General features: G+C 43.1%; 2 protein-coding genes across 4 annotated transcripts in view; one reads left to right on the forward strand and one right to left on the reverse strand.

Annotated features, from left to right (window-relative positions):
- Positions 1 to 17,142, forward strand: part of LOC145445412 (uncharacterized) — a 28,490-nt gene extending 11,348 nt beyond the window's left edge. For 2 of the 3 annotated variants that reach the window (XM_080323605.1, XM_080323604.1), the window contains exons 12-28: positions 657 to 1,656; positions 2,212 to 2,315; positions 3,128 to 3,240; positions 4,391 to 4,630; positions 5,238 to 5,289; positions 5,630 to 6,168; positions 7,245 to 7,327; positions 8,223 to 8,354; positions 8,798 to 8,897; positions 8,958 to 9,020; positions 9,080 to 9,196; positions 10,020 to 10,196; positions 11,637 to 11,804; positions 12,294 to 12,371; positions 16,546 to 16,594; positions 16,722 to 16,837; positions 16,919 to 17,142. In XM_080323605.1, the coding sequence (XP_080179731.1) occupies positions 657 to 1,656; positions 2,212 to 2,315; positions 3,128 to 3,240; positions 4,391 to 4,630; positions 5,238 to 5,289; positions 5,630 to 6,168; positions 7,245 to 7,327; positions 8,223 to 8,354; positions 8,798 to 8,897; positions 8,958 to 9,020; positions 9,080 to 9,196; positions 10,020 to 10,196; positions 11,637 to 11,804; positions 12,294 to 12,371; positions 16,546 to 16,594; positions 16,722 to 16,837; positions 16,919 to 17,062 (3,275 nt within the window). In that variant the 3' untranslated portion in view covers positions 17,063 to 17,142. The remainder of the gene's footprint in view (positions 1 to 656; positions 1,657 to 2,211; positions 2,316 to 3,127; positions 3,241 to 4,390; positions 4,631 to 5,237; positions 5,290 to 5,629; positions 6,169 to 7,244; positions 7,328 to 8,222; positions 8,355 to 8,797; positions 8,898 to 8,957; positions 9,021 to 9,079; positions 9,197 to 10,019; positions 10,197 to 11,636; positions 11,805 to 12,293; positions 12,372 to 16,545; positions 16,595 to 16,721; positions 16,838 to 16,918) is intronic. The other variant, XM_080323606.1, reaches the window with a different exon arrangement.
- LOC145445220 (cytochrome b5-like) overlaps positions 1 to 27,648 on the reverse strand; it is a 392,395-nt gene that overhangs the window by 177,088 nt on the left and 187,659 nt on the right. The window lies entirely within an intron of this gene.

Here is a 27,648-nt window from a genome sequence, read left to right on the forward strand (position 1 = left end):
TCACGAAACGCGGCGGTAGAAAAATTCTGATTCGTTGTAATAAGAGCTCATAGGACTGAACATGTATTCAAGGGAGATCGCGGACTCGCTAATTGATAGCACATCCGGACTCAGTACCAATGAGATTACATATTAATGTTATTTCAAGCTATTTTGGTATTGTGCGAAAGTGCTGTAGTTTACGGCGGCTTATATATATATCGTCAACATCAAGCAGTTTATCTGACCCAAGTATTATTCGGCATTTACGTTTGTAAATTGATGCAGCCCCGCAACATTTGGAAAATTTTCAACCCCTCCTATTTTTCTGTTGGCTGCGCGCCGGGGTGGATACGTATATTTACGGAGGTGCGTTCACGGTTACCAGATCACCGCCGCGTTAATTTTATTGTGTGCTGATCAATTCCTTAACTACTACTAAGCAAAGTCTTGCACAATTTTATTGGAGGTAGTACTATGAAGGGCAGATATGGATACAGAGATTTTAGGTGGGGAATGAAGGCTCGGAATAAATCGTAAGTGGGGAATTAGAATAAAAAGGTTGGGAACCCCTGTCATAAAACGAATTATTCGGACTCTCAATTTTTCCTGGACCTATTAGGCATTTCTGTTCCTAATTCAAGACTGTTTGTCCATATTCTACCTATTTTTCACAGACAATCAACGAGGTCGCGGTAGAGGTAGGGGCACTGGCCGTGGTAGAGGGTCCGTCCCAGACAGACCGCCAGGCCGTGGAAGAGGGTCCGTCCCAGACAGACCGCCAGGCCGTGGAAGAGGGTCCGTCCCAGACAGACCGCCAGGCCGTGGAAGAGGGTCCGTCCCAGAGAGACCTCCAGGCCGTGGAAGTGGACTCCCCGTGGATAGACCGCCCGAGCGGGGCAGACCGTTCGATCGCGACTTGGATTATGATTCGGACAGGATGCCCGGCCGAGGAAGAGGGTCCCGTCCCGACGAGGGGAGAGTGAGAGGGTCCGGCCCCGACAGAAATTCCGACCCGAATTTACACAGACCTGTAGGCAGAGGGAGAGGGTCCGGTCCAGACCCTAATTTTGAACCGAATTTTGACAGACCACCTAGCCGAGAAAGAGGGGCCGGTGCCGACAGAAACTCAGACCCGATTTTACACAGACCGCCTGGTCGAGGGAGAGGGGCCGGTCCCTACCACGACCAAAATTTAGACCCAAATTTCGATAGGCCGCATGGCCGAGGGAGAGGGTCCGATCCCCACCGAAATTTTGGTCCGAGTTTTGATAGACCGCCTGGCAGAGGTAGAGGGTCTGGTCCTGATCGAGGCAGGGCACCATACCACCCGAGAAGCGGGGATTACCCGCCTGCAGGCCGGCCGCGCTACTTCGAAGATGACTTTCCGTTTGACGAAGCCGACTTGATGGACCCCTACCGTAGGCCGCCCCCGCCGCGGCCACCATTACCTCGTGAACGATTCGAACCGGGTTATTTCCGTGAACAAGCCGCCAGACGCGGGTTCGAAGAGCCTCGGCCCCCGGCGGGTGAAGAGACGGCGGCCGCGAAGCCGGCTATGGACACGAACGCGATAATGCAGAAAGCGAAAGAACTGAGCAATCTGGACGTTGAAAATTTACTTTCCGCCGTGAAGTCCATCAAGAGCTCTTCCGCCGGGCAAGACGAAGCTAGCAAGTAAGTATTTTGAAATTATTGCCGCTTAGAATTTGTACATTTCAACTTTAACGGACAAGATATCGTAATGGTGAAGCGTCCGGCTTTCATTGGTAGGTTGTGGGTTCTATCCCTGGCCGGGCCAGACCAAAGACCAGATGAGTAACAGTGATATCCATGGCTTCCCCGCTTAGGGCTCAGCGTCTCATCGATAACATGGAGGGGTGTTGCAAGACTTTGAAAGCCTTAGAAGTCTATTTCTGCATCATGCATTGATGGTATGCATATGCACAGATCGTGTGCATGTAAATAATGGGTTGGTGTATATGCCGCAAAAACAGCAAGGGCAATAATATACAACGTCCTAATCTAAGACATTTCGGGTGTCTGTTACCGAGAGTTAACGTCACGCTAAATGAATTTAAACGGATTTCCAAGGCAAAACTAATGGGCAAAGTATGATGTAACAATCGAAATCACTGCCCACGTAATTTGCATTGTAACAAAACACGATTTTTCGGGTTCAGACTTGGTTATAAAGTTGTGCTGCCACGAAAATGAGCAATACTTTTCCAGGGAGCAGCCGGAAACCGCAAGAAAACGAACTACGTCCAACACTCACTCCGTTGAAGGGGAGGAGGCCGCCTTTTTATCACAGGAGCGTGCCCCGCTTGCTCGAGGTAATTTTCTCGAAATGTGCAGTGCTGTTGCAGAGTTATCGAATCCGAAACCCGTGTCAATAATAATGATTCGAGCCACGCAGTGAGATTCAATCTTTTACGAATTGCGAAAATATATGCTTTTATAGCAAGAGCGATATGTTCATGAAAGTGAAACATGGTTTGGATAATTCATTTCAGCTGTCAGAGCCTCAAAACCTAGGTTAGCTGCATCAGAAAGCTAAATGTATAAGGCACGACATATCTGTTGTAAGGATTGGGTGTCATAATGGCCATGGGTCCACTACGGAATGGCCATTGTCAAGAAATATGAAATATATTTGAATGACGATGGACGCGTGACTGCCATCATTTTTGTTCTCACGTTAGAACTTGGAAATTCGTTGTTGTTATAATGTCATAATGATTTGTACTCGACTTGACCGAATCTTGTTACTTTGAATCACCACGGTACTCGTTTTGAGCAGTCCTACGGCAGCGTTGGGATCAAGTCAGCACATTCCGCTCACTTCTTGTCACTGCGAATTTTGACTCTATTCATGTCAAGTTAACTATTTCAAGGTTGTATCGTTTGTTTTTAATGTGCAAGTTAGAATATTTGATGACTTGTAAATTTGTGTCCGAGTCATAAGGCATTACATGCGTTTCATACGTCGAGTCTATGTAGAGTCGGGCTAATTTAGGGCAATGACTCGAGTCATCCCCACACTACAGTGCGGTGGCTTAGGCCTGTCTGCTGCATGAAGTTGGACGCCTACCGTGAGTGTAGAAGATTGTGTTTTGTTCTGAAATTTGTATTTTATTTGCCTCAGGATACGACGGAGTCACTTTGAGGCGGCGTAGCGACGTCGGCCTGCTGGGAGATGAGCCTGCTCCTGAGAGACCGGCCGGCGTTCGCAAGGAAAATTCTATTTTGGGCGAATATGTATGTTATCTTTTCCCGATGGTCCTTGCGTTACAATTTTGTGGCACAATGTTCAGCCGAGTGCATCTTGCGAGGATGTGTTTGAGTGAACTTTGGTTTTGAGAAGTGTACGATTGCTCAAGTGGCTGTCTGGTTTTCGAGTGAGACGTATGTCATGATGTTCCATTTCCAAGCAGGTTTTGCTCACGTACACCAGTGTCCATTATGTTTGTCGCGGGCCACTTTTCAAATTTCGTAAAGGCCGCAAGATTGCAATATCGTGCCAAAATAAGTCACAGCAACAACGTTTTTAAATCTTTACGTAGAACCCTGTGCTCTCTAGCATGGGGGACGGGCATGGTTACCACAAAAGACTCAATATTATATTAACGAAATGAAATATTCAATAAGAATATCACAATCATGAGCTACGCACAATACCTGTAAAACAACTTAGCAGCGACTACAGAATCAATATTGGGGCTAGCGAGACACGGTACTAGTTGAAAGACTATCTCCTCGTAAAGCTTGATCTTATGCGGAATCCCTAAACCCTTTTCTAAGCGTTTCGGTTTTGGCACTGTCTGGGCCATTGCACGTCAAGGCAATATGCCCATTCGTATCGGCCGATTCTCGCTCTGAATGCTGTTGCGTATCGCCAAAACCGTTTCAGCTAGTGAGTGGTGGTGATGTTGGGCGCAGGAGAATAGCTTATGTTGAAACAATAACGACATTTTGGAACTGAAATCAAATTCAGCATTTAATAATGTTTACATGGCGTTCTTCGGTAATCTAAAATGGGCGGGCGGCAAAATATGACCTCCTCGGCCGTGTGTTGTTGACCCCTGGTCATAACTGAGCCAGTAGTGTCGTTTGCGTTAGTCGCGGAGATACATCCTGCTAGTCCAATAATGCTGTTAAAAGTATTGCGAAGCCTCAATCAAATCAGCTTTTTGAAACTATTTACTACAGTACCTTTCAGGCTTTTGTCTTCGACTTGCACTTGAAGTAGTTCATAAGTTTTTTTTCATGTTTTGGAGATCGCTATAACGTCTGTTTGAGTAGAAATTTAGAGCGCTTCTTCTGCTTGAGTATCAACGCTGGCTACTGTAACCACCTTTGCGGTTCACCCTTCGTTTCGACGTGACGGTGAATATCTTCCGATTTCTAGATGGGACCGGCCCGGATAATGAACGACCCGTTGCGGGGACGCGAGCTTTTGGAACCGGCCATGGAGGGCCTGAGAGAACCGCTGCTGCCGAGGAGGGACCCGCTGTTGGACCCCCTGTTGCGGGAATCATACCTGGAGAGGGAGCTGCTGATGCAAGAGATCCAGGAGATGAGAGAAAGGGAGGAGATGAGAAAGATTGAGGACGCGAGAAGGCAGGCTGAGTTGATGGAGGCGCTAGCGGTAAGATTTTGCCGATGTTAACGCTGCTATTTACTTTGGGTTCGCTGGTGAAGTGTTGAAAAAGCCGTCTGATTATGTTTATGGATAACTAACTTACGGATAGAGTTCAAAGTTGTTATTGTTTCGAACAATCAGAGCTAGCAATAGGTCATTGCATTAATGCTATGATCGTTGTACTACAACTACGGCACTCCGATTGTTCGGTTCGGTTGAAAATATTGCTTTTTCTTGTCTTCTTGGTGAGGCAAATTCAATAAACAATCCATCTATCCATTAATAGGTTAGTTATCTATAGTTTGATGTTATTTACGCGCCGAAAAGTTTAGCCAATCTAAATCGTTTTCGGTTTGTTGTATCCTGGATTTCGGCAATATAATCAAACTTTGAATATCTTACTGAAGAATTCATGTCGATATCGCCTACACATGGCCAAAACGAAATCGCACGATTCCCGAAATACAATTCAGCAAGATTTAACGTAAGTCGTTTACCCAAGTTTTTCGCTGCGCAATATGAGTCCAAACTTCAATATTTTGTATGAAATTGAAAGAAAACGCGACATAATCGAACTAGCAGCTACATAACCAATATGTTTCGTCGATTTCAGAAGCCGATAGTGCAAGCACAGAAAATCGTGGAGACCATCGATTACAGCCATGGTGAGTGTTGCTGCTTCATTTTGCGAATTTTCGCCTGATGCGGTCAAAGCAGTCCGAGTCAGAGTGTTGTGACTCGAGTCCAAGTCATTGTGTACACTGTTCAGTTTTGAGCTCAGTCATTTTCAACCCACTTGTTTAAACTCAGCTCGGGGGAAGTAGAATGCCTCACATTCATAGTAATTAATGACTCGAGTAGAAGTCGAGTCAATACACAAATTGACTCAAGTCTGGTCACTTTTTATTTTTGAAAAAATGACTCGAATCAAGTCGAGTCCCAAAAAAATCGACAATGCCGCCTCTGCACAAAACGAGAATCCGCTCATTGTATATGTTTTAAAAGGTATAAAAAAGGACGAAGGAGGCAACGACCCCGGCAGACGAACCCCTCCTGAATTCCGCCGCGGCAGAGACCCGATGTACCGGGATGACGACCGGGGCCGCATGATGGACGACCGATTTCCGCCGCACGACCCCCGCCGCGAACCCCCGCACATGATGGACCACCGGCACGGCATGCCGCCGCGGTTCGATGACCGGAGACCGCCGCCGAGACCAGAGCCGCCGGTCCACTTTGACCCGGACAGCCCGGTGATATGTGCGGACGAAGCCGTTAATAATTATGAAGCCCTGAAAAAGCATATGGTGCTGCTGAATCGAGAACGCGATTCTGTGGAGAGGAAACGAAACTCAGTCGAGCGCAGACGGAGCTCGCTGGAACGCGGCAGGCGGTCGAGGGAGCGCGAGGAGGAGAGGAGAGACAGGGAGAGGAGTTTGGAGAGGCTGAGGAGGATGGAAAGGGAGTTGAAGGACAGGGAGAGGATGCTGAACGAAAGGGAGAACAGGCTGAAGAGCCCGCCCAGGAGGAGAGGACGGGATATCGTGAGTGTGATGGTCATATGTATTTTCGCGACCCTGTAAACTTTGACTCTGACCTGAAATTCGCAACTCAAACTTGTTTAGCTTTTGGCAGCACACTAAAAAAAATATAAAACACTCGAGGCACGTCGATTTGAGTTCCGAGATCCGAGGACGCCTAAGTGTCCTCCTTTTTGAGAGTTTGTCCTCTTTTTTGAGAGTTTTGGTCACATTCACGGTCAAATTCGACTGAGATACCGTAAACCAGCAACGAAGTAACGCTCCGGGTATCTCGGGAGCTGAGCCGGAAAGTTTACCTTTTTTTTCTTTTTCAGTCAACCAACTGATAATGAAAAAGAAAAAAGCTGTATTTTGAGCGAGAAAGTTGACCTTTTTTTTTAGTCAGCCGACCGCGAAGTGGGAAAAATTTAGTATTTTTTCAAGATTTTTCTCCGGTATTTCAAGTTTGAAAATTTTCAAAAAATGTCCTCTCCCGATTCCAAGATATGGTAACCCTATTTAAATAGGCGTGGATTTTTTCAAGTCACGAAAATCTACACTTTCACAGTGATAGTAATATTCATGCGAAAAATATAGGCTCGATACTTTATTCACACCTTAGGGCCTTGAAACCCTGGTTGGCCGTAACTCGACTTCTGAAAACGTGTTGCATTAGGCTACGGTTATTCCCGTAATTACATTGCATTGGTTTCCTTGTAGCCGCAAAGAAGAATGAAGTTAGAATTTTTCTAGTCATTATTCCTGTCATGATGTCGTAATAGGCGGTTCTTGTATTCTCAATTCGACTCGGAATCGAATTATTCAGTTGCTCAATTTTGGCCAACCCAAGTCATTCGTAGATTCGAAATTGAAGAATCAAACTCTAGGCGTCGGAGAGCTCAACGGTGGTGACTTTCGAGCAATGAAAAATGTTTCAAGTCTGGACTGTGGATGTGAACTTTCAACGCCGAAGTGTTTTTGTGGATCACTCGAATTGTAATGCCCCCCCCCGCCTGTAACGTCCAGTCTCTTGGAACATTAATATCTAAGAATGTTATACCGCGCTGTACGGCGCTCTGACCCTGTTCATCTTCAATCAGCCGAATGTGATGTTGCAGAGAGACCGAAACGAGTGGAAGCCGGAAGGTGGAACGCCGAGATCCAGAAGCCCGGTAAGACGAAGGTAAGCTGAGCCTGTTTCTTTTCAAGATGAGATGTGTGGAAGACTGGTAAATTTTTAGGTGGTAAATAACGACTGACGTTGATAATTATCGCGTATGGCCGTGGGTAAGAATCCAAGCCCATCTGCAATCTTACCGAGATACCAGTTGGGTGAATGAGATAGGTTACCTTGTGTTATGGTTAGGGTGGGTTGGCTTGGGTAGGGACTAGGACAGTGGTTCTCAACCTTGCTAAGGTTGCGGTGCAATTTCTGGTTTGAAAATTTTCCGCGGCCCACCTCTAAAAATTGGTCAGCATCGCTACTTACGGCCAGCACCTTATGTTTCCGTTCGAGATGATGTTAGGTTTGCTGGGTTAGATTTCAATAAGGGATCGGGAGTTTGATTGCGAGTTGCTACAGAAACGACATCACAAGCGTACACATTGGCAGGTAGTTGCGCCTACAGCTCAGCTCCTAATTCCACCTGAATGATTTGTAATTTGGTAGCATTGCGCGTGTGCTGCTATTCTTGAAGATACGTCATCGTAATTTTCCTAGGTGGGAATTGACTGGCAATCACAATTCACAATATTATGCGGCGTCACCAAACCAGGGTTGCAGCACGTTATATTCTAAAGATATATTCCTAACAGCGAATTGGTGGCTGGTGGGATTGTTTTCAACTAGTAGTCATTAAGGTGCACTGTCAAACGTAGAACTTTCGCTTTTTGTTTGGACCTACGGTATAGCGACACTTTGAAATGGGGCATCTCAAACTTTTGCGCTAGGCGCTGTCGTTTCAAAAGAAATTATTGTGCTACCCGGGACTGGTATATGCAAAGTCTAGACTTGTACCTGCAGTATCGTAGTGCATAATAATGTCTTTCCAAAAGTGATGAAAATTTTCAAATCACAGGAGTCGCGAAAGACGTTTTCGAAGCCGCAGCCGCTCTATGAGCCCGAGACGGGGCCGCGACAGGTCGCCAGGGTGGAACAGACGGAGCCCGGTGCGGGGCAGGCGACGTTTCACGAGCCCCTCGGGAGAGAGGTATGTCAAAGATTCTTTGGATTTACTCCTATCCTCTGATTTTCAGTACTGTGTTTCTGAATGGTTTCCGCCTTCCCTTCCGACCATGCTAGCAGGCACTCAGCGGTCATCCTCTGCAGCAGAATGATAGCTAATGAGAACAGAACCCAACTCCAAGGAGGTTCACGTTCAGACTTGCCTAGTTTGTTCAAATGCATTTCGTTTTGTAAATGATATAATTTAGTGGTAGTGTTGGCTCAGTTATCTACTGGGACCCACGGTTCATGCGCCCGCCAAGTTAAAAATTTTGCGAGACAGTTGTATAGAACCGGTGCAAACTGGCTGAAGCCGACCACCGCCTGTATCCAGCATTACCGACGCAATCTCCAAAGTGTGACCGTCCTTATAGTAGCATAGATGATTCAAAATCTCAAATATGTAGAGTCGGTATCGCCTTCTTTCAGCAAGCCACGGCCGCCGGCACCCAGACCGAAGTTGGAGCCGGTCTGCGTCAGAATAGAAGACTTGCTGAACGACCCTGCCCGGCAGCAGAGACCCAAACGGGTGCGTTTACGGCTTCTGTTTTGCATACGACACTCACTCATTACTGTGCTCTTTTAACAGATTGTCATCATACTCAGAGGCTTGCCTGGCAGCGGCAAATCGCACATCGCCAAGCTGATACGGGTAAAGCTTGCTTTACGACGCTCGTAATGACTTGCACTCGGCTATCACTTGATATTTAGGATCACGAAACCGCGAGAGGTGTCACTCCGCGTGTGTTGGGTCTGGACGATTATTTCATGGTCGAGAATGAGAGGTTTGAGAGAGATGTCGACACCAATAAGTTGGTGAAGAAAAAGGTGGGTGTGCGGTTCTACCACCGAGAGTGGCGATGTTTTGTACGACTACGAAATTTTTCCGAATGCTCGATAATTGCATACTACATCATCAATATTGAGATTGTGCATGTATTGATACGATACCTTTCACAATCGCTATAGTAATAGCTGTCGAAGTGACTGAGAAAAACTGAACATCGTCATCATTTTTATTGAAATATTTTTCGATTAAGATACTGCAACAATCGTAACATACAGTGCCGACAAATATATCTTTACACTCTGTCGGCAAAATAAGCTTCACATTGAAAATCTGCTTAGGTACGCAGCTTGTTGTTCTTGGCTGAAGCATCTCATCACCACAATGCTTAGAGTAGCGTCTGGCTGCGTTTTACGGCAAGGACATTGATCTGCGTGCCTTCTTCTGGTTTACAGCTTTCTGAATAATAAGGTTGCGCTGAAATCGCCCAAAATATTCACAAAATTTTGATGACTTCCAAAATCCATTAAAAAAAGTAGGATTGTTCGAAAAAAGGTGTTACGTTAGTCGCATAACGGCACCCTGCAGGTTCGAAAGTAGCCTTGTCTGATTAATTGCTAAAAGTACACGTCCCATCGACCAAATCTCCTTGTAGAAACATCTTGCCCCCATACTTTTCACATCACCATTTTGCACTTCCACTCCGAGCAGCTGCTTCTACTTGTAATTGAGTAGAAATCTACCGCCTTACCTTTAACAAAGCCGACTACGTTGACTACCTCTAATGTTATGAAACTCGCTGTTATGCCGGGATGACATTTTGACTACTGTAACGAGACTTATTTCGGCCGACACCGTTTCCAGGTTCATGAATACGAGTACGACGCCGCTATGGAGACGAGCTACCGAAACAGCCTGTTCAAAGCGTTCAAGAAAACGCTGGAAGACGGGTATTTCAGCTTCGTCATCGTTGACTCCATCCACGATCAAGTCTCGCACTTTGGTGATCTGTGGACGGTGGCTAAGAAGAATTTCTTTGAGGCATGTTTTTAGGGTTGTTTATTAGAACTGAATTCGTTGTAAAATGAGGCTCTTTCCCATTCACTTGTCATGCTTTAAACGTCGAGGCTTGGTCGAGGCACATTGCTTTTGGTTAAAGATGGTCAGTGACGAAGTAGTTTTGCTTTTCTGGCGACCACTTACTTTTCTCACTTTGATGTTTTGCAAGTAGAAAGTCGTTTTGGATAAGTTGGACTCACTGTTATGAGTTGAATTGTCATAAGAACCGCGTAATATAGCCCCTGCATCACGGTGACTGATTATATTCTCGAAGATATCTCTTTGTAGTGTCATTTTGCGTACGTCGCGAAGATACATCATGCAATTTCAAGAGTAGCCACTAGGAATGGTATGAACGCGAGGTTCACGTTCGGGTTCTGTGTGTGAACCTCAGAAATTTAGAGGTTCGCGTTCACGAACGAACCTTGATAGGTTCTGCACTGTGAACCTTTTTCATTTATTACATTTTTTTTATGTCAGAACTTCTTTGATTGGAATTCCTTGCGTTTCAACTTCGTCCACTCTATGCATGCCGCTGGCAGCATAAAAATTGCAACACTATCGAGCATGCACCTCGCCAATCTAGAAAAATGTAATTTCTTTGTTACAATAACTCGAAAATTCAGCTTTCCGTTCGTGAATATTTAGTGGCTCTGCTGTGAGCTTGACCCGCAATCACACAACATCAAGAACAAAACACACTACATGTAGTCAACGAATGATGCTTATTCAATGAAATTAATTGGCATAATGCACACATCGTTGTCTAATGTAAAAAAATCTAGCACACTTACGGGATCCATCTTGATTTGATATGTCATATTCGTACGATTGAGGTGTTGGCTACTGAATAATTTGTTCATGGGGTAATATCGGTAGCAAGTGTAGAAACCTGTTCCACACTCTGCTCAATATCAATGTAGCAATAGTGACCAATAGTATATTCCCTTGCAAGTCATCGAAATTGCTGTCGAAGCGACGGAATATATTGATTTTACGGGATTATAATAGCGCTTGAATGCTCCAGTTGATACATTTGGTCACGTTTAAAAAGTCAGCGTGTACTTCAGCTTTGTGGTATAATGTGGTCTGAGTCGTGGTAGGTAACATGTACATTGTACATTGTACATGTACATTAATATATCACTTCACTGAAATGTAGGATTGGAATTAGCAGTATGACGTCCTAGGTTCACTTTCCCGTTCAAACAGAACCTTTCAAAAAGGTTCGCGTTCACACGAACCTGAACCTTTCAGGGGTTCTCACCATCCCTAGTAGCCACATCCAAGTACCTGCTATAAGTGTGTGACTCCTTGACCAAGTCTAATTTTTGAAACTACCGAACTTTCACGTGGAAATTACTAGGTCTACTAGCACTGAAGAAATTTATGGTGTTACTTTTACATCTTAATCCATATCAGGTCTACGTCGCTGAAATCCTGGGCGACGTTCACGTTTGCTCGAAACGCAACATCCACAGACGGGCGTTGGACGAACTCCAGAAGATGGCGCTGTCTTGGGAGGACACGCCGCAACACATGATTCGGTTGGACGTGAGGCAAATGCTGCAGGATTCAGAGATACAAGAGGTGAGAGGGCGCGACTTGGTGATGAAATATGTTGGCCGTTGAACGCCGTCGTGCGAATGTCGCATGTGCTGACACTGTGCGGATTTGGATCTGTTGACTACAGGCAGAGACGTTCAAAGAAGAGTAGGACTTGGACATCTACGAAATTTCCAGCTTTTCCAAATTAGATTAGAATTAGAATTATAGCTACACAGCGCAGGTATGTCCTGTGGAGCCAATCGTTTGGTTTACTAAAAACAGTATCAGGGTTGGTCGTGAATTTTCTATGCCGTGCCTAAATTCAACTCGCCAACGCAAAACACCCGAATAGTAATAAACCGATGTGACACTTCCCCCTGTGAGGTATCGACTTGAGGGGTTAACGACGAATATGCCCCCTGAAATTACATCACACCCCGCGTCCTATCAAAAAGCTGTTGTCAAATATCTTAACGGCCCAGTGAACGATTGCGATTTCTAATTTGCAAGCGTATCATGTTGAACGTTTAGGTGGAGATGGGCGATGTGTCGGACGAAGATACAGAGCAGAAAAATGTCAAGGACAAGATGACGTTGGAACAGTTGGCGGTAAGGTTTAAGTGGAACGGTTTGTACTTGGTCATTTTCTATATATACGTTTTTTTATTTAGCTAAAAAAATGGATTCGTAACCGATGTTGTATAGAAATAAGCGATTGAATTGGTGATTTTTTTTATCTAATCTGCTTGTGAATTGTCTGTGATAGTACTGTGTTTCAATAAGTAAAAAACCGGCAGTGATGACTGCTATACTCCATGTATGAAAACGCGTGCGTCGCTTCAAGATGGAGAATGCAAAGATATAAAAATCTGTTTAATCAGCGCAAAAGTTACCCGGAAAGGGGTAGGAAACGGAAATGTTTGGGTCCCGTGGATGACCTGGATGTATGTGATACTGTAGTGGACCAGATTTGACCGAACGTCTGTCGCAGGTCCAACTGTTGTCGGTCAATTCGGTTGATCAACCGCCTAAAAATAGACCGTGAAAGACACGTCTTCGAAACTAAATCGGCCGACCAAAGTATATTTCGGCTGAAACCTATAAAAGCACTGAATTGTGCTAATAGTGAGCCTTACCTTTCCGTAGATTTCTTATCGTTTTATTACGCACTGGTACAAACGCAAAAATTACCGTTTTAATGCTGGGTTATACACTGTTTGCGTTTCTGGCGCCATTGCAGCAATGATGCTCCAATCGTGACTAATCTTTATGCAGACAGGCTCAATCAAAATGGAAAACGCTAAATCCTGTTACATGATAGGAACGCTATCCAATAACTTTTATGATTCTATACCTGTGTTACCTGACTGCACATCAACTAAGCAATTAGGAGATGAGACATGGTTTGACACAGCAAGGGAGTTCTGCGCAAATTTGTGCATAAAAAAAAAACGTAGCACAATGACCAGAATTGCACGTTTTCAAATGAGTGCGCCAGATAGATGTGTACAACATGATGCATCTCAAAATGCTAATCTAGCACAGTGCTGCTGTACTTTTAGGCGTCAGTTTAGTATGCAAATTGTATAGAACTATTAAACTTTTAATTTCCAAGGTTCCCGCATTTTCTAGCATGATGCAACCCGAACTGGCCAGATCAGTTATATCAAGATGAGATTAGGATGGTATTAGTGAATCTCGTCAACCGTATCATGTTATTAATAATGGCATCAATAGTAATACTTACAGGTGACAGCGTTCTGAACATAACAAAAATATTCGCATCAGTGATCAGATTGCAGATTTTCAAGTTATCAGGCATGTTGCGATATGAAATCCAGCCTGCCCTAATCATAAGCATGCATTGATGTTATGAGATCTACCAATTTGATATCCCCATATCAAAAGTATGCCCAATGCCTATTTATCTTCTTAAACAAAATGCAGGCCTCCGTGTTTGGGTGCTGCTTATCTAATGCCGCATTACGGGTAATGCTGGGTGTTGAAGGGAGATATTACTCAGTCATACATCTGAACGATAACTGTTGATGTAATTTCAAGAAAACATCATTCGCTTCTTGATGCAATTTTGATCTCTCACTTGGATAAAAGGAATCAAAGTTGTCTCTTGAATGCGTATGTGTGAAAACGTAAACTAAATCCCCTTGCTACTTTCAGGAAGGAGCCAAGTCAAGTTTTCAATGCCCCAAACTGCCAAATAGCTTCTTGATGTGATTTTAATGAAACTGATAATGCTGTGAACAAGATATTATATATTAGGATAGGCACTTAGTAGTATTGTGCATTGTTTAGTTATTTTGGGAAATCTGTATGCTTGTTAGGAACTCAGCCATCCATCTGTAAAGAGTGTTTGATCTCATATCATATCTCGTGTGCATGTAATTTTAATCGGTTTTTCCTGTGCTTGACATTGTTTTAGGATATATCAATGTATGTTGTAACTTATAGATTCCGATGAGTAGTATTGTCTGTACCAAAATTATCCATGTCTTATTAAAGTAAAGTATAGACATGTGGTTTGAGCTGGGCCATTTAGCTGTGGTCCATTTAGAGCAGGGGTGGCCAACCTTTTCGGCCAAATGGCCTCATGAGATTTACGAACCATTCCGCGGGCCACTTTAATGTTGATATCAATTTTTTTGGTCGCCAGATTAGGTAATGGTGAAAATAGGACTTATAGTACTACGCATCGAAATCGATAACAATAATGTCTAGAAAAATCTGTGTACATGACCTATGTGGGTCGCCTCTGTATACCGTTTGGCTCATTGGGCCAGGATCACCATTAATCGGTGATTGGACATATCAATATCGAAGATTTCAGTGATCTTGTGTCTATCAATTTGTGCAAAGTTTTCATGGCCGAAGATCTTTCAGCGAGTGCTGACGCAAAGTCGCATGTCGGACGACACGTTCTCTCATAATTGCCAATATAGATACACTCGACTCAGTAAATTATCAGCATTTTTAATTGTTAATTTTCAGAAGGAGGGACCCATATTAAAAGCAAGAAGTAGAATGACAATAAATCGCGCAAAGTGCCAAGAAAAATACCAAGTCAAATAAATCTACCACAAAATATTATACTTGCGCTCATGCACGCAGATCTACGAAAAATGTGGATGGCCCCTGGCTACGCCAATGCGTAGGATCTGATATTTTTGTCATCAACATCTCAAAGTTCACGGTCAGGCTTTTGATATTAAAACTACATTTGAGTATGTTATTTATAATAAGCCTACATTTTACTGTTTGTCTTGACAGTACGTAAAGTGCTGTAAACTATTTAGTACTGAATTTAGAGAAAGTCGTAGTTGGGCTTGCATTTAGCCTACCTAGCAATCTTTGACATCTCTCATCGATTACAAGATTCATTAATTATTTAGCATTAGCTTCCTCAGCTCGAATAGGTTTGCAACTGTGCGTGTGCGCTTGTATTTTAGTTCAAAGAGTCTATTGGAGACACAGACCTTCAATATACAATTACATAGTGTATACATATTGAAATAAAACCGAATATTTTCGCCTGACAGCTGTCAGGGTAATCATCAGCAACTAGTAGAGAATACGAAAGCACACTGTGTACAGTGACGAGTGCCAGCCGAAAATATTCGGGTTTACTTTAATATGCACATACTATATTATCAATTGTATTTTAGTTCAGTGATTACACTTCGTACAAGCGCAATTTTTTAGTTATTAGGGGTCATAAAAATAATGTGTTCAAAAGAAGAACGAGTTTCGAAGCTTTATGAGAGGAATAGAGGAGAAAGTTGAACCATATCAATGTTTGTTTAGAATATTAATTGAATCACCCCTTGTGCCCCAGAGGCCCAGGGTACGAATTTTAGAACAGCCTCATTAAAGTGGTCATAAAAATATAAATATGTTAACTAGGATGTTTGAATGATTTTATTTAGATGGCTTCAATTTCTTCATTGCTATAAATTTCTAAAAATATGCAGTGATCTTTCACACGTAAACCTTACAGAAACGTGAGATCAGAGAAACTATATCTCAATAGTTGTTGTTGGAAAGCATTGATTCACAAGTGCTGAATTCTATCTTCCAACACTAATTATTGCTGACTCGATATGCTTCTTGCTTTGTTATTTGTCAGGTGCATCATGTTTCTTAAGAGAAAGCTATCATGAATGATACCTGGTGACACGTAATTTAACAAAAGAATATTGCCAAGACTATTAATAGGGGAGATCATTCTCCGTAGTCTTAGGAAGAATACCTCACTGATTTCATCTTCATGTTGCACTCTTCAATTAATACTGCTGGGAGTCGCCCTCGATGATATGCTGTTTTTTGTTTAACCAGTGGCGTATACTGATATCAGCTAGGAATAGCCATCCTCTGTGTTCCACGAGCCTACTAATGGTTAACAATGATGGGAGTATGTTTTCATATCAGGGACTATATGTCGTTAGGCTTAGGAGCATCGACACGGTGTTGTCCAAACCAATAAGATTTCTGATTGCTAACGGATTGAATATACCTGATGCGCAGAAAATCCCTGAACTCGTCAGTATTGCAATCATTACCTAGCCGGTGTGAATACTGGTCAAGTGATCTCAGGTCAGTGTTCCGCAATGAATCATTCTCATATTTGGTGCCATTGACATCCACGAAAAATCGGAGTGTACAGGTATTTTGCGGGATTTGAGACAACAACTGTGTTTTTACCGTTGCCTCGGTTAACGTATCCATTTACGCCGAGCTAAGAATGATCTCTTCATTTCATGCGTGACAGGGCATACCGCAAAGCAAATGGGAGCTGATGGAAGCCAATGAGCGGCTAGGTGGGTACCGCTATGTTATCGCACAGTCTTTCAGGTCGAGCATAGGTTTAGGAGCATCGTGTGGACCTACACGCCAATATTCGCCGAACGCGCCTTGATAGCAAAGAATCCGTTTTGCGTTCAATAGATAAGCTGGACGGGATTAAAAAGAAAAAGCTGACTTCAAGGCAGCCGGACATGGCCGAATTCCTGAGCGTCACGGACGATTACGTGCAGCGCAGTTCAGCCCCTGGGAAGAAACGGGTAATTCTGTTTTTGAGTCGCTTACGTTGCGATACCAATCGTCGCCGGTACCGAGTTGATGATTTGAAAATCGCTCTGCAGGTCCGTTGGGCTGACATCGAAGAAAAAAGCGAGCAGCAGAGATTGAGGGAAGTGGGCTTCGTCGTGGGCAACACGGATTGGAGTCGACTGGTGGATGGCGATTCTCACGCTGACGCGGCGTTGAACCGCACCAAGTTCATCTGACCACGAGCTGCTCTCACTGCATTTGTGCTGTGTTTTGTATAGATGGGTCCCTTTTTGCAATAAAGCGATATTGATGTTTAGCGTTGCGGGAGGGGGCTTGGAAGACGTAGTAGATGTCTGTCTTTTGCGGTCGAAGTGGAGGTTTCGCGCATAGAAGACCAAGGGTAGTTCTTGCCAGCTACTTTCATGGTCAGAATGTCGCTTTGTTGGTTACATATTGAACCGCAGCGGCGCAGTTTTAATTGCGGGAAATTGACCAATTCTTCAAATTATATCTGGCCTTGTTCTGAACTCTGGATAAGCGGATGATTGGAAGTGTAATCTGTTGCTAAATATCTGAAATCTAACATTTCTTAGTCCGCGAAATATAATTATAGACGAGGCATGATAGGATTTATTCGGTTAGTGATAACTACGCATCTGTAGTAGTAGAGTCCTGTTCAGTGTACATTATCTGGGTCAAAGGAAGCTGAATGAGGAGCGTTGATTGAGATGTGACGCTCTAGCTCGCGCCGGTTTGTGGATGACGTGCAATATGATATATACAGCGTCTGTATCTTAGCGACTAGGGGTGCGTTCCAGAAAACTGATGGTAGTGCATAGCTTCACTGTTTCTTACGTATTTGTTCACCCGCAAATGAAGTTTTAGTTTAGTAGTCTGCCGTATCCGTTTAGTGTAGTGTAACTAATGCAGCATTAACATATACACGCAGAGTGCTACGAAGCTAACCCGAGAGATGTATATGCCGCTGGACAAAGAAGTGCAGATATAGCCTATACGGTGTTCCAAGTCATGCACCAACCCTCCTTGCTATCCCAGTAATGCTTGAGCGCCAAGCAGGGAAGTCATGGATAACAGTGTTACTAATCAGGTCTTTGGTCTGACCCGGCCGGGGATCGAACCCACGACCTGCCGGACGCTTCACCATTACGCTATCTTACGGCGATACGCATTGATTGTTTCAGCACGTATATATACGTGTCCCAATAACATGTGTCTTATGTTGAGCCTAGGTATCATTTCGGCTCAATTTTCGTACATTCAATTTTTGTGTTCGATCATTTGTCGAAATAGCGATGATAGTACTTAAGTACGATTTTATTACCAGAGACGCTGACGATCACAGTAATGTTCGGCAATCCGGCTTAGCGAGTATTATCGCGCTTTAATCGGAACAGTCTCATGGGCGAGGCGGGGACAGAACTCTTTCTTGCGATCCACTCCGTAGAGCAAAATGAATTTAGGTAGCCTAATTGTGACATAGACCTGAAAGCACGTGGGACTCCTGTCCATGTGGACTGTGTGGTAGGTTACTATTTGTCGCTTTCGTGTGAATGGTGTTTTCTGGGCAGTTCGGCAGTGGTTGGAACATTTGGTACATTATCATGGAAGCTAGAGGAATGAACAACGCCCGAAATCTTGTTCCCGAGTGCTGCTTCCAATACGGTACCTTGGCACACTACCAAAATGAGCGCAGTGGCGGATTTCATGGAAATATTGTTTTTTTTCGTTAACGTTCTCACTGCACTCGCTACGGATTGGGATTATGGACAGAGCAGACTCCAGCACCCGGAAGAATCCGGAGCCCCTTGTGCGGAAACACTCATATAGCGACGATAAATTCATTTGAAAAATATCACACAATCGGCGTGGATGGTATTCAGGTTGTCATGCACGATTGTACACAGGACTGGTTGGAGTCGACCCAACGAAAAGGAGGATATTCTCGGCCCGATAGATCTCGTAGCGATTGCTAATGTCTATTTGGAAGCCAGCAAATCTAGAATTGAGGTATCGCGTGCTTTTAGCCATAAACCCGGAACCATTGTAAACGTTATCTAATAGTGTAATATCTCATTCACTGCGTTTCCATGTACGGCCGACTTTCGTTTTCGAGCGAATCGCCCGATCACCGAGAAAGATTTTGTTCCCCGGCACAACTACGTCCACCGACTTGTCGGCCATCAAGTGAATATTCCAGCCTAGCCGTTCGGCCATGCTGGCGCGGTATCTTCGATCAGCTGATTGCTATTTGGTAGTTACAAATCTTAAAATACACTTTCCGTATCAAATTAACCAATAACCGTGGCTGACTCTCCGGACACAACTTGGACGCATTGCGGAACCAGGACTTTCGTTTTGATTGCAACAGAAGTTAGCGGGTTGGATAGCAAAAAAGCAGCTCGGACTTCTTGATGTTAATATTTATTTAAGATATGCAGTTCTTGTATTGAAGAGCAAAGAAGGTCAAATGCAATTGCTTGCTAATATGTCGTCCCAGCAATCGCGTGTCCTGAATACTAACGGCGTCCCGGTACTGCTCCTAATCACCCCTAGGCTCTCAAAATCTTCTTCGTGATCTGCACTCGTGTAGGATTCTGCCGCAATTCTAGCGTTTATTTTCTGTTGCATTGGTACAAACTACGGCTTGACCATGAGCTCGATGTACTTCAAAACGTATTCATAGCCCTCAGACAGCAAGTCATCAACAACAAGACACTCGGAGATCATCTCTGAATCATGGCAACGAAACAGTAGTACCGGTAGACTAGACTAGACAACAAGTTTTCTAGTCTGCGCTCAAAATTATCTGACCAGGATATCACACATCTGTATTTCCCACCTACTAAAATTTGCCCCTTCATTTTTATATTTTTCGCTCTTATTATATTATGGTTTTAATAAAGTGGTTCATGGATATTTTTACATCCCAAGTCAAAGCGGGAGGCGGTTTGATTGAATGGCTACTGGGGTTATTCAAAACTCGTAAAATCTCAAAAATGATGGGTATCACTGTCTCATTCTATAGATTATTGATTAAAAAAACAGAAATGGGCCTGGAAGAAGCTCACGGGAAGTCGTCAGGATTTGTCGCAAAGCGTTTAAAAAGTAGGTACGGGTGAGTGGGCGTGCCAGCGACCATAGAACGGCAACAAGACTAGTAATCACTACGCTCGATTGGCTAATCGGCTATGCTTCAATAATTACGGCGGTGGTGGCTTGTTGGTTAGCTGTTGAAGTAGGGTTACCATACGTCCTCTTTTAAGAGGATTTGTCCTCTTTTTTGAAAGTGTCCTCGGAGGACGCCCTTTTGTCCTATTTTTTGAACATTTAGGTCACATTTAGTGCAAAATGCGAGTGATATGCCGTAAATTAGCACAGTAGTGACGCTCCGGCGGGTATTGAGGAGTGAAAAACGGCGATTTGAGCTCTTAGCGAAAAGGATGACCCTTTTCTTTAAGTCAAACATCTAGCAATGTGGAGAGAAAAGCGTTATTTTGAGCTCTGAGCAGAAAGTTGACCTCTTTTTTTTTAGTCAACCGACCACAAAGTGGGAAAAATTCACCGATTTTTGAGAATTCTTTTGTAAGCCTCAAATTTCTGAAAAAGTGTCCTCTTTTTAGATTTCCAAAATATGGTAAGCCTATCTGCTAACGACGGTGATTCTGTAAGCGGATTGCACGTTAGTTGGCAGATAACGATTTAAGATCCAATTCAGGACATGTTAACGAAATAACAACAGCTACTTCACGTAAACTTTTAAAGCATGACTGGCTTATTGTGAAGGAAACCGCTGTCGCCTTTTTCATATATTACAATTTTCACTTCATTATGACGTCTTTAGTACAAATTTATTGCATTTCAACTGCGGGCCACTCTGCATGCCGCTGGCAGAAGAAAAAATCAACACAAAACAAATATGCACCTTGACAATCTGAAAAATTTTACTTGCATTGTTACAAAAGTTTGCTCCAAATATCCAGATTTCCGTTTGTGAATATTTAGCGACTCTCTGCTAAGAGCTCGACTCGCAATCACACAACGTCACGAGCGAAATACGACTACATGTAGTCAGCGAATGATGCTTATTCAACCAATCAATCTTGACTTCATATGTTTATTGTATCATAAAAAAACGTGCGATTGGGGTGTTGGCTACTGCTGTATAACTTATTAATGGGATAATATCGGTAGCAAGTATAGAAACCCTGTTTTACACTCCGCTCAAAATCAATGTAGCAATACTCAGACGCTGAATACATTGTCCGGTCTGGCCAAGAATGTTAAGGCGTAAGCATATATTCCATGGCAAGTCCTCATCGAAATTGTTGGCAAAGCGACGGATAATATTGATTTTATGGAAGTATATCATTTGATTGCCTCAGTTGATACATTAAGCGACGTTTAAAGCGCCAATATGCACTTCAGCATAGTGACATTATGTGGCCCGAGTCTTCGCTAGATATCGTGTACATTAATATACGCTATCACTTCATTGAAAGATAGGGTTGGGATTAGCAATATGACGTCACGTGACGTCATGAGGTTCACGTTCGTGTTCACACAGAACCTTTCAGAGGTTCACACCATCCCTAATGGAAGGTTATGGCTGCATGTTGATGAGAGAATATGAAATTCGGACTATACACAGAAAATAACTATGAATTGTTGGTAAATTGCGCGGAGCGCGAAAAAAATCTGTTGGTCGCATCCCTCTCATATCATTTCAGGCTCCCCCATTTGAGAACCACTGTCTTAGAAAGTGTCATCGTAGTATTCGGTGGAAAGGTAAAAGCGTGATACCAATTTATGATTTACAAAAGAGCATACAAATATTGGAGATAGAATTGGCATGTCAATAAGACGATCGAGGCTTCGAATTTGAACCACAACCTCCCGACTACTGATCGGGCCTAATATCATGCAACCCAAGATGGCCAAGACTACGAAATAGTCACGATTCGACTGCTGATTGGGTCTAAATACATGCAAGATGCAGCCAATGATGACCAAGACGGGCGAATAATCACAAATCATCATGCATGATAGGTCTACCATATTTTGAGATCCTGAAAAGAATACACTTTGGACAGGCAGCAAAAGGTACTACAGCTGACGGGAAAATGAGGAAATGTTCTATATATAGCTAATTCTGTTGTGTTGACCAAAACAAGGTAATTTTTCCGATTTGACTCCCGGAATACCCGCTTCCACCTTATATTATCAATCAGCATATTGACTAAAATCAGGCCATTTTTCCGATTCGGCTCCCAAAATACCCGTCGTATGTCGTTTACGCTAATATATCGCCCTTCTTGCCATTTTAGGCTAAATAGGAGTGATTTGGGCGAAGGGGGTTAAATCGTCATGCGGACGTATGGTAACCATAATGTATGGACTGAGAGTTTTTCTTGACCTCCGCGGAACCCCCGAGACTGGCGCACGAAACCTCCAGTGTTACATGGAACACTGGTTTGGTCTTGAAAATATTCAATCGAATGACGAAACAGTCCAATTTTATGCGCGATAATATTTTGGAACGTCGTTTTGCCCAGTGTTAATATCATTACAAGATCGCTGCACGAATGATGTTGCATTCCACCCTGAATATGATGATTGTTAAGGGCTGTGACCACATGTCGTCTTTAAAGAGGATATCCTCTGTTTCCAGAAAAAATGTTGAAACACTTGCCGAAATTGGACTTAGACGTACTGCACGGCAGGGTTGGCTAAAAATTGAACGAAAAATACGCCCGACGGGTATTTCGGGAGAAAGATACGAGGAATAACCTTTTTTGTAGTCAACCCAATACTATTACCCGATAAAATCTCCAAATCAGCTGTTTTCTCCTCCGGTATTATAGCTTTTGAAACTTTTGAAAAGTGTCCTCATTTTCGGACCTCAAGTTATTGCAACCTCACGTAGCCTACACTTTATATATTATGGATTGCTTTGTTTGAGGTATCCGGTACATGCATTGTAATGCTATGACGAATGTCGCGTCGAGCCAGAAATTCGAAGCGATGGCGACTGATCTCGATACCGCATATATTGCCAGAGTGTAATGAGATCACTCGTGAAAATCTTTTAGCCACAGTTCGAATAGGCTGATGTGACTTTTAATGAGAATGGTTGCGGCGTGTGTTCACCACCTCACTTTAATATGAGGTCACATCATATAACTAAAGCGCAGCCCCCTATTAAAATTTGAGCGTGAAATTTATTACCAATCACGTAATGTAGAGATTCATTGTCCGAGTAAAAATATTGGGGTTCATCGACACCTTCCACCCGTGGCTACGCAGCAACGAATTAATTGTTTTCATAAATCTTTTTATGCACCACATGTATTTTGTTTTCATGTAAATCTTTTTATTCACCACAGGTATTTATAGATTTATGCTAATTGAGAAATTCTAGGAATCTCTGTAACCTTCAAAGACGGCTGTGCATTTGTGCAAATGTTAACTTGATTGGAATATTTTTCAACTGCTGTTCGAAGAGCCTTTCGTAAGTTTGCTGTGGTGCAGGATGTCGATTGAAGTGGTGCTATCACATTGGTGAGTATCTGCCAGCAGACTTGTACAAACTACTAGATTTTAAAAATGCGCCACTATAGGTACCATATGTCCTTTATTTCTAGGAAAAGTGTTAAAATGCGACCAAAAAGTGGACTCTGACGCACCAAACGCCAGGGTTGGCAAGATAATAAACCAACGAAACGGCCCGACGGGTATTTCGGGAGCCAGATCGAGAAATGACCTTATGTTTAGTCAATACTATTTCTCGGAACTAATGACTTCTAAAAATACGCAAATGAAAAACTGAAACACATAACTTACTACAGATTCAATTCAATTATTATTTTATTATAATCGAATCGGCTTTCCACAAACATCAGAATAGGTTCAAAATGGGAAGCATTCGTACCCCCAAACCCAGTTATTATAGTGAGGACTCTGATTTGTACCAGGGGGTTCAAGAACATCACACAACACCGGTATCACGATTCACGCCAAACGGCGACACGTGTTTTCTGGTTATTCGGCAGCTAAATTGTTTTCATGCCCAACTAGAAGTACTAAAACCATCAGTATTTAAGTTGGACTTTAACTAACTAGATTAGTAGCTTGTACAAGTCCATCGGCCGGGTGTGTTCGACTTGTGTCTGTATATATATAGTCACTAACGTTGGTGGGCGATGCGTATCATTTTTGCAGACCATGTGGTTCTGACGGACAATATCGCTGATTCAATCGATTGGGAAGCGAAACTGCCTCGAGAAGACCAGACATATGTTGTATCAAAGATAGCCTAATTGATTTTATAAATGTTTTTTGTCTGCTCAAGACTTTCGGCAGAGCTTATCTATCGTTAGTTACGTCATGTTGCATATGAGCGCATATTTGTCAGCTATTGCGATCCCCCCTTCGTTATCTTACACATCACGTCTAATATAAAGTACCCCAGAATTTTTAACGCAGTTTGAAACTGACGGACGGTATATGTGCTACTAAATCTCAGCTCTTTCCTCGATTCCATATTGTCAGCGACTATCATAAGTTCATCACTGACACAAACTCGTCATTGATACTCGTAGGTAGATGGAAACAGGACTACACTCATTTCGTAACAATTATTTATTACTTCAAGGAAAGCTGACTAGCGATGATGATATGACTTCTATTGTACAGGTATTTTGCTCGTCACCAAACAGATCAAAATCTATAGTATAACAACACTGCTGCTCTTTGCGTTTTTTTTTCAAGCATGAAATAGGCTGTGGAATTAAGGAGATATATTCGACGACGAAAAGGCCGATGCAGCTTGGGTTTCGAACAAATTGACTTGCTTCTATACTGTTACGATTTTCAGTTGGTGTACTTTATTTGTACGTATCGCTTCTGACAAACCCGCGGTAGGCCTATGCCCACAATAGAATCATAGTTTAATTAGGCCTATATACGTTATTTGTATGATGCATTTAATGTCACATACTTCTGAAGATGTTGTTCTGAGCCGGCACTCGGGTACATGGATTGCTTCAAATTAGTTTACGACGGAAAGTAATTTACAGGCGGACATTCTGTTGTTGTTGCGCTGCAACGCGAAGGAGCGAGGAGCTCAGGGAAAAGGACGAAATAGTTTTCGTGCTGGACTGACGTTTAGATCTGAAGTCGGCTAAGTCTGCGAATCTTCCGCATCACTGAGCGATTGATGTTACCTGGTCATAGTGGTCATCACAGTGCATCCGACGGACATGCTGTGTAATCAATTTTCACACCATATTTTGCGGTTATAGTCGCTAGGAGAAAGTAGGGTTACCATATTTCTGTGACTCAAATTCCGGAGTCTTTTGAGCGCCCACTAGTGGATTTCAATATGAGGTATGAGCACATTGTCTGTCAGAATCAAATCACTCAGGTACTCGATTTTGCCCTGCCCTAATGAGGGTCGCGAATCCATCCTTATTATGAGCCTACGTCAAGCCTTCAAAATTTCGGACGTTTGGGCATATTTTAGAAATTCCTCCCGGACGCAGTTTGAACCGTGGAATTACGGACATATCCGGGAAATTCTGGAGACACGGCAATGCTAGGATAAGTTTGGGAGCGCTGCTGGATATATTCAGCAGGGATGTAAGGAAATTAATAGACTACTAAAACGAGACTGATAACATCAATAGACACGGGAAAAGAGATCTTGACATTATTTGGGTACACTAGTGGGTCACGTCGCGTCGATGGCATGATAGCATGCGTCTCGCCCCCTCTCTGATTTCGCTCGACGCGTAGTAGTACAGAAATGGGTTTACGCATTCTGTAACGCGAACTACGACATGAGCGAAGAGACGTAGACTTTGAAATAGGGTCGCAGTGGGGTTGGGCATTGTAATAAGGAAGATTTTAATGCCGTAGTCAATGCTATATCCTACTAGAAATGTTGCAACGGTCACTTAGAGGTGCAGAAGAGCATGATTATCTCGACGTCATGACAACTTACTTTTTGCCTTGAACGTGCTTGATGATCTTCGGCGCATAAGGAATATTACGATTGCCACGCAAAAGCCGGTGACCAGTACCATTGGTAAGAAAATTCCCATCGTCGTGACCACGAAGACGAACATTTTCACCCAAAGAATATCTGTGTCGCCCACCAAGCATGCGCTTCGAAGCAGATCGAGCTTAACCAATCGAATATTATACATTAAAGGAGTAACAAGCAATGCTGATAGGAACCATGAGCAGATAACCAGTCGGCGACATGTGACAAAGGAGATTTCGTTGCGACTTTCGACGCCGTATCTTACACTCCTATAACGAATTATACTCAACAGCAACACCTGTTGTTCCGTGATCAAAGTCGTTGCCATGCTTATTAGCAGCGGAATTTGACAGAAGCCCGAAGGCAACCTGAAGTCATATTCTGATACATGGTGGCGTATACAAAAATTGGGCTGTTACAGGATGATAAAACATCAGAACAGCAGAGTCCAGCGACGAACACGGAAAGAATGCTCGGTTTCATCTTAAGTGAAATGGATAGTACCACTACATTTCCAAGCAAGCCTACGCTGCAAAGAATACCCACAGTTGCCCATACAAAACCCCTGAATGTCACGCTCAGTGCGAAAGCTACGGTGACATTCTGCTGTGAAACTATCGGAGTAATGTTCATCGTAGTGGATGTGATGTGAAACTGGAATCTGTCGGAAGTCACGCGGCTGCAAAATACCCCGCTTTATTGTTGCTCCAACCTAAACGTAAGTCTGGTTTTACAGGGAGAATGCAGATGCTCAAATAAGGTGAGATAGTACTTACTTATAGGCTACTGCATGCTTCCTGCTATACGCATCAATATGTTTTGGAAAATCTGAAACATATTTTAAAGTCTGCGTGATTTTTACCACAAATTTGAAGATTGTCACCACTATGAGGTCCAACTCCCAAGACGTCTGCTTTAGAAGCGAAGCTCGCATATGTCGTCCCTTCGATTGATATATTCAGCGATAATTTACGGTTTCTACCAGGGCTGTGGAGTCGGTAAATTTTACCACCGACTCCGGCTCCGACTCCGACTCCACACATTTTCAATATACCGACTCCGACTCCTGAGTCTTTAAATGTACCGACTCCGACTCCGACTCCTGGGTCATTAAACGTACCGACTCCCGACTCCGACTCCAGCATTTTTACCAATGTAGGCCTACTTCGAAAATTATATGCCACATTGTCGGTTGAATGACTATCATACAACCATTAAACACATGCAAACATATGATTAACGGTGGCATGCTAAATTGTTTCATTGTGGCACAGCTCGAATTATCCACTATGCAATTAACATGAAATAAAGATTTGCTAAATATCCTTCCTTATTCAAGTTTTTGTAACATGGACTCTCTAATATCCTGAAATGTATGAATCATTCAAATACGGCAGATATCCAATCCTGTATAATAAAAATGTAGATAAAAAATCCAAGTGTAGCTCTTGTGTATGACTCAGCAACTAATAACGAAATTGAACTTACTAATTTTGTCATTGCACACTATCCTGATTACAAGCACAAACACTCTTACTACTAATATTTGACATTGGTCATAAATGGAATTTAGTTAAGTAGTCAAAGACCATAGCCTATTGTCTAGTCTACATGTACTTAATCAAGTATTCAAGGATTGAGACTTGCAGTCTTTCTTAATTATTTGTTCGACCCAAACAGCTAAGCTACACTACAAATATTTTTAATTTTGTCAAGTGGAAAGCATCGTTTGGTAATATTTACATCATTTTTACAATT

Source organism: Botryllus schlosseri, chromosome 8, assembly GCF_051294905.1.
Source record: "Botryllus schlosseri isolate E-star chromosome 8, Bs_hap1, whole genome shotgun sequence".
In the NCBI taxonomy this organism is placed as follows: domain Eukaryota; kingdom Metazoa; phylum Chordata; class Ascidiacea; order Stolidobranchia; family Styelidae; genus Botryllus; species Botryllus schlosseri.